The following is a 7,941-nucleotide window of genomic DNA, read 5'->3' as shown; positions in this document are numbered from 1 at the left end:
CACCAACGTCACGTTGCACCACAGACGGTCCAGGAGTTGGAGGATGCCTTAGTCCAAGTCTGGGAGGAGATCCCTCAGGAGACCATCCACCGCCTCATCAGGAGCATGCCCAGGCATTGTAGGGAGGTCATACAGGCATGTGGAGGCCACACACACTACTGAGCATCATTACTGTGTCTTCAGGCATTTCCACTGAAGTTGGATCAGCCTGTAACTTCATTTTCCACTTTGATTTTGAGCATCATTCCAACTCCAGACCTCCGTGGGATATTAGTTTTGATTTACATTGATAATTTTTTAGGTTTTATTGTTCTCAACACATTCCACTATGTAATGAATAAAGATTTACAACTGGAATATTTCATTCAGTGATATCTAGGATGTGAGATTTTAGTGTTCCCTTTATTTTTTGAGCAGTGTATATTACTTTGCAATGGGAAAGCTCCAGGACGTACACAACATGATGTGATTGGCAATTGATAAAGGTTTTAGTGGGAAACTCGGCTTTGTTTGAGAAATCAAAAAACTCTCTTACATTTTGTAACGAATAGAAGCAGAGGCACAGGTGGTGAAGCGAACATTCGTTTAATGAAATTTTCTTGGAACCACAAGACCACTATCCAGGGGGCTCCAAATGGCGCGTAACTATGCGAACCCCAGACATCCATAGCAAGACCCCTCAAACAGGGCCAGGTTGGAATGCTCAAGGGATGCAAGGTGCTACCTCAAGTTAGACCCCAAACACGCGGAAGCTGACCCAGCGGACCAGGCGGGCTGGCAAGAACTGCAGGAAGCGGAGAACTTGACAGGTGAGTAACGGCTGAAGCGGGTAGCGGGCTGAAACTGGCAGGCACTGGTGCAGAAAGGACTGGCATAGTCCGGAGAGATGTGGAGAGACTTGGTGAGCACAGTGGGGAGACAAACCGGAATTAGCAAGATGGTAGTGCAGTTCTGGCACGCAGGTATCGAGAACCTGGAATAGCAACTGGAAACACTTGTTGCTCAGGCACCTCCCTAAAGGCAGAGTTGCCTGAAATAATACAGGACACTCAGCCATTGGCTGAGACCTAATTTTGAAAAAGGTACGCTGGCTCTTTAAGAGACTGAGAGTGCGCACTCAGAGCCGCTCCAGGAGACCTACGGGCCGCGTGCAGTGTCCAGGAAGCAGAGGCAGGAGCTGGCAGCACGGGACAAGGAACGGGAAACCCAGAAGACCGGCGTCCCTGGGCACCGCGTTGCAGCGACGAACCCGAGGCATCAGGTGAGTATCGGGAGAGGACCAGACACGGGGCAGAGGCGCTACAAATTTCTTGGTATACGAACAACACGTTACAAGACTTCACGCCCCATTTAAACAATCCAGTAATTGATAACCAATTTTTTAATGATAGAAAATTGTTCACTGTATTCTAGAGATAAAGTGATGGGTGTGAGGCATCTATCTGTGCGTTCTTCAGAACTAGATGATTTAAACCTATGTTTATTATCAACGATGTTTTTCCCCTTAAAGTTTCTGTAATGATTGTTTGACCAATGTTACCTGTTAGTTTAACATTAAAAAATTCAATCTTGATTTTCTGTGTATTGAAAGTGAATTTTAGATTGAATAGATTCAGATTCATAGTGAATGAATGATGGTATGCCAGATGAGGAGCAAATCATCGATGAATCTGCCAGACCGAAATCTACAGTCCAGAAAAGCATTAGTGACACTGAAGATTGAGCACTTCTCCCACCAACTCATGGTTAAGATGGCGAACATGACACACATCCTTCACACGTGGCTCTGCTCCGTACACCCCGTACACACTGCTCCGCTCCGAACACCTTATACACACACATGGCTCCTCTCTGTACACCTCATACACACGCGGCTCCTCTCTGCACACCTCGTACACACACGGCTCCGCTCCGTACACCTCGTACACACTGCTTTGCTCCATACACCTTATACACACATGGCTCCTCTCTGTACACCTCATACACGCGGCTCCACTCCGTACCCCTCGTACACACACGGCTCCACTCCGTACCCCTCGTACACACCGCTTTGCTCCATACACCTTATACACACATGGCTCCTCTCTGTACACCTCATACACGCGGCTCCACTCCATACCCCTCGTGCACACACGGCTCCACTCCATACACCCAGGGCCTGCGTTAGGGGCAGGCAGACCAGGCAGCTGCCTGGGGCTCCCACTCCCCCAGGGGCGCCCAGCTAGCAGCAAGTCACGCAGCCGCTATGGGGCCCTTCTTAGGCAGGGGGGGCCGCCTGCCGCCAGCACCGACTCCCCCGCCGCATTGAACTATACCGGCGTCTGCCGGTACAGTTCAAAGCAATGATGGAGGAGAGAGCGTCACCTGACGCTCCCTCTCCCATCATTCACCGCTCTGCCTCTGACACAGCGGGTGTGCGTCATCGTGTACTCACTGTGTGACAGGTAGTGCGGCGGCAAGCGCCGACACAGGAGCAGGGAGCAACGTGGGCTCGGGGAGAGGTTTTTTTTTACTGGACTGTGTGGCCATTCTCAGGAGCAGAGAGGAGGGGAGGGAAGGGGGGATGTGAGCTGTGCTGTATACTACTGTGTGCTCTGCTGTATACTACTGTGGGCTCTGCTGTATACTACTGTGGGCTCTGCTGTATACTACTGTGGGCTCTGCTGTATACTACTGTGGGCTGTGCTTTATACTACTGTGGGCAGTGCTGTATACTACTGTTGGCTGTGCTATATACTACTATGTGGGCTGTGCTATATACTACTGTGTGGGTATATTATATTCTATGGGGGAGGCTGTGTTATATACTATGTGGCTGTGTTATATATTTGGGGGTACATTATACATTATAATCTATGGAGGAGGCTGCATTATATTCTGTGTGGGGCTTTATTAGATTTTATGAGGGATGATTGCATCATACCCTTTGATGGGGCTACATTATATTCTATGGGGAGGTGGGCTGTATTATATCCTGTTTGCGGCTACATTATATTCTATGGGGGGGCTGTATTATATTTATATTCTATGAGGGGTGATTGCATCATACTCTATGAGGGGGCTACATTATACTATATGGGGGGCTGCATTATATTTTATGGGGAGGTTACATTATACTCTGGGGGGGTTACATTTTACTCTGGGGTGGCTGCATTATACTCTGTGGGGTGGTGGCTGCATTATACTATATGTGGGATGAATTATACTGTACCGTGGGCTATGGGGAATACATTATACTATATGAAGAACTATGTGGTGCATTATACTATGGGTAGTGAATTGTACTACATGGATGACTATGGCGGTGCATTATACTATATGGAGCACTATGAGGAGTGTATTATGCTATATGGAGGACTGAGGAGTATATTTTAATATATGGAGGACTATGAGGAGTGTATTATACTATATGGAGGACTATGGGGCACATTATATTATATGGAGGACTATGGGTGTATTATACTAAACAAGCAAAATGCTGCATATTCATTGGGTGATTGGATTGTTTTTGCCGGAATAAAAATCCTTCTTCTCAGCAGCACATCGCCGGTGTAAACTGTAGATGTGCTGCTAATAACATGATACTGTATGGTGATCTGTTAGTGATCTATTAGTGATCGTTCTGCCCCTTCATTCTTTCTCAGATGGTGGAAAGAGGCCGGGAAACAAGCGTCCAACGACTTCAGTATTGTCGATCACACTCGTTTAGCGGCCTGAGATCAGCGCATGTAAATACAGCAGAAATGCTTCTGTATGATGTGCAATATGTTAGCATTTGGGGCCCCATTTTAAACTTTGCCTAGGGCCCCACTTTGCCTAAAACTGGCCCTGCATACACCTCGTACACACATGGCTCTGCTTCGTACACACACGGCTCCGCTCCGTACACCTCGTACACACACGGCTCCGCTCCGTACACCTCGTACACACACACACACGGCTCTGCTACATCCACCCTGTAACCCCCTCCTGACCCCACACATAAGCTTCCCCTCATCCAGCACCATGACAACCAGCACAGCAGAGTCCTGCCTACACTGAGGCCCCTGATCATGTGACCCCTGACTCCTCCCCTCCTGTGACCTCATCACAGGTCCTGTGTGCACAGAGCAGCCATATATGTGGTGTGCGGCTCTGCAGGTGGAGGTAGGTGCTGGAGATTCCCCATTACTGGGGCAGGGGGCAGTAACCTCTTCACTGCTGAGACTATTTTGGTTATTTTTTGTTGCCACCTTCTAAGAATCATAGCATTTTTCTCCTTTCCCTCTGATACATAAGACCCAACTATGGTAAACAGGAAGTAAGGGAACACGTATTCCTCACATAGTGCTTCCCCCTTCTTGGCCCTACACAGTATATTGTGTAATGCAGGGGCTGGCTGGGCCAGGCGGCAGGGACGAAAATCCCACCTCGGGCCGCTACCCCTGCAGCTGTGCAGGGACGGCCGCCTGATGGCCACGCACAGCAAACTACCGTGTCTGCTGTGCTGTGATGCGGCCGGTAGCAGACACGGCCACACGCATCAGTCTGTCTCATAAGTTGCAGACCGCGGCTTGTGAGACCTCAGTGTGGTCATGCAGGGGGTGCGATGACGTCATTGTCTCATTCCGCTCTACAGGCCAGAAGAGAAGACGGAGGGTGCAGTGCCAGGAATCAGGATGAGGTGAGTATAAACTTCATTATTTGTTATATGAACGGGCTGTGGGGCCATCATACTGTATATATGGGGGCTGGGGCCATCATACTGTATATATGGGGGCTGGGGCATCATACTGTGTATATGGGGTTGGAGCCATCATACTGTACATATATGGGAGCTGGGGCCATCATACTGTATATATGGGGGCTGGGGCCATCATACTGTATATATGGGGGCTGGGGCCATCATACTGTATATATGGGGGCTGGGGCCATCATACTGTATATATGGGGGCTGGGGCCATCATACTGTATATATGGGAGCTGAGACCATCATACTGTATATATGGGGGCTGGGGCCATCATACTGTATATATGGGGGCTGGGGCCATCATACTGTATATATGGGGGCTGGGGCCATCATACTGTATATATGGGGGCTGGAGCCATCATACTGTATATATGGGAGCTGGGACCATCATACTGTATATATGGGGGCTGGGGCCATCATACTGTATATATGGGGGCTGGGGCCATCATACTGTATATATGGGGGCTGGGGCCATCATACTGTATATATGGGGGCTGGAGCCATCATACTGTATATATGGGAGCTGGGACCATCATACTGTATATATGGGGGCTGGGGCCATCATACTGTATATATGGGGGCTGGGGCCGTCATACTGTATATATGGGGGCTGGGGCCGTCATACTGTATATATGGGGGCTGGGGCCGTCATACTGTATATATGGGGGCTGGGGCCGTCATACTGTATATATGGGGGCTGGGGCCGTCATACTGTATATATGGGGGCTGGGGCCGTCATACTGTATATATGGGGGCTGGGGCCGTCATACTGTATATATGGGGGCTGGGGCCGTCATACTGTATATATGGGGGCTGGGGCCGTCATACTGTATATATGGGGGCTGGGGCCGTCATACTGTATATATGGGGGCTGGGGCCGTCATACTGTATATATGGGGGCTGGGGCCGTCATACTGTATATATGGGGGCTGGGGCCGTCATACTGTATATATGGGGGCTGGGGCCGTCATACTGTATATATGGGGGCTGGGGCCGTCATACTGTATATATGGGGGCTGGGGCCGTCATACCGTATATATGGGGGCTGGGGCCGTCATACCGTATATATGGGGGCTGGGGCCGTCATACCGTATATATGGGGGCTGGGGCCGTCATACCGTATATATGGGGGCTGGGGCCGTCATACCGTATATATGGGGGCTGGGGCCGTCATACCGTATATATGGGGGCTGGGGCCGTCATACCGTATATATGGGGGCTGGGGCCGTCATAAAGTATATATGGGGGCTGGGGCCATCATACCGTATATATGGGGGCTGGGGCCATCATACCGTATATATGGGGGCTGGGGCCATCATACCGTATATATGGGGGCTGGGGCCATCATACCGTATATATGGGGACTGGGGCCATCATACCGTATATATGGGGGAACTGGGGCATCATACCGTATATATGGGGGCTGGGGCCATCCTACCGTATATATGGGGGCTGGGGCCATCCTACCGTATATATGGGGGCTGGGGCCATTCTACCGTATATATGGGTGTATATATAGGGACTGGGGCCATCATACACTATATATATATATATATATATATATATATATATATATATATATATATATTTATTTATGGGATGACTGGGGCCATCATACTATATATATTTATGGGATGACTGGGGCCATCATACTATATATATTGGGGGCTGGGGCCATCATACTTTATATATTGGGAGCTGGGGCCATCATACTGTATATATGGAGGAACTGAGGCCATCATACTGTATATATGGAGGAGATGGGGCCATCATACTATACATGAGGGAATTGAAACCATGGTACTATATATAGGGCTGGATCCATCATACTGTATATATGGATGAACTGGGGCAATTATACTGTATATATGGATGAACTGGGGCCATCATACTGTGTATATGGGGGCTGGGGCCATCATACTATACATGGGGGAATTGGAGCCATCATACTATATATAGGGCTGGGGCCATCATAGTTTGTATATGGAGGAACTGGGGCCATCATACTATACATGGGGGAATTTGAGCCATCACACTATATATAGGGCTGGGGCCATCATACTGTATATATGGAGGAACTGGGGCCATCATACTGTATATATGGAGGGGCTGGGGCCATCATACTGTATATATGGAGGGGCTGGGGCCATCATACTGTATATATGGGGGCTGGGGCCATCATACTGTATATATGGGGGCTGGGGCTATCATACTGTATATATTGGGGGCTATATAGTGTGTGTATATATATATATATATATATATATATATATATATATATATAGTGTGTGTGTGTATATATATATATATATATATATATATATATATATATATATATATATAGTGTGTGTGTGTATATATACACACACACACACACACACACACACACACACACACACACACACACACACACACACACACACACACACACACACACATATATGAGAGATAACTGTATACACTGCTCAAAAAAATAAAGGGAACACTCAAATAACACATCCTAGGTATGAATGAATGAAATATTCTCATTGAATACTTTGTTCTGCACAAAGTTGAATGTGCTGACAACAAAATCACAAAAATAATCAAATTTATTAACCAATGGAGGCCTGGATTTGGAATGATACTCAAAATCAAGGTGGAAAATCAAATTACAGACTGATCCAACTTCAGTGGAAATGCCTCAAAACAAGGAAATGATGCTCAGTAGTGTGTGGCCTCCACGTGCCTGCATGACCTCCATACAACGCCTGGGCATGCTCCTGATGACACGGCGGATGGTATCCTGAGGGAACTCCTCCCAGACCTGGACTAAAGCATCCACCAACTCCTGAACAGTCTGTGATGCAACGTTACGTTGGTGGATGGCTCAAGACATTATGTCTCAGATGTGTTCAATCGGATTCAGGCTTGGGGAACGGGCGGGCCAGTCCATAGCTTCAATGCCTTTAATCTTGCAGGAACTGCTGACAAACTCCAGACACATGAGGTCTGGCATTGTCCTGCATTAGGAGGAACCCAGGGCCACCCGCACCAGCATATGGTCTCACAAGGGGTCTGAGAATCTCATCTTGGTACCTAATGGCAGTCAGGCTACCTCTGGCGAGCACATGTAGGGCTGTGCAGCCCTCCAAAGAAATGCCACCCCACACCATTACTGACCCACTGCCAAACCGGTCACGCTGAAGGATGTTGCAGGCAGCAGATCGCTC

General features: G+C 48.3%; 1 protein-coding gene across 2 annotated transcripts in view; it reads left to right on the top strand.

Moving 5' to 3' along the window:
* The first annotated feature begins 4,093 nt into the window (after window positions 1-4,093).
* LOC143767520 (uncharacterized) overlaps window positions 4,094-7,941 on the top strand; it is a 40,338-nt gene continuing 36,490 nt past the window's right edge. Inside the window, exon 1 of one of the 2 annotated variants that reach the window (XM_077255925.1) lies at window positions 4,094-4,146. In XM_077255925.1, coding sequence (XP_077112040.1) covers window positions 4,120-4,146 — 27 coding nt within the window. In that variant the 5' untranslated portion in view covers window positions 4,094-4,119. Of the gene's footprint in view, window positions 4,147-4,300; window positions 4,664-7,941 lie in introns of those variants that run through there. The other variant, XM_077255924.1, reaches the window with a different exon arrangement.

Source organism: Ranitomeya variabilis, chromosome 4, assembly GCF_051348905.1.
Source record: "Ranitomeya variabilis isolate aRanVar5 chromosome 4, aRanVar5.hap1, whole genome shotgun sequence".
NCBI classification, from domain to species: Eukaryota; Metazoa; Chordata; class Amphibia; order Anura; family Dendrobatidae; genus Ranitomeya; species Ranitomeya variabilis.
Note: the sequence above shows the minus strand (reverse complement) of the source record. Positions and strands in the feature narration are given on the sequence as shown.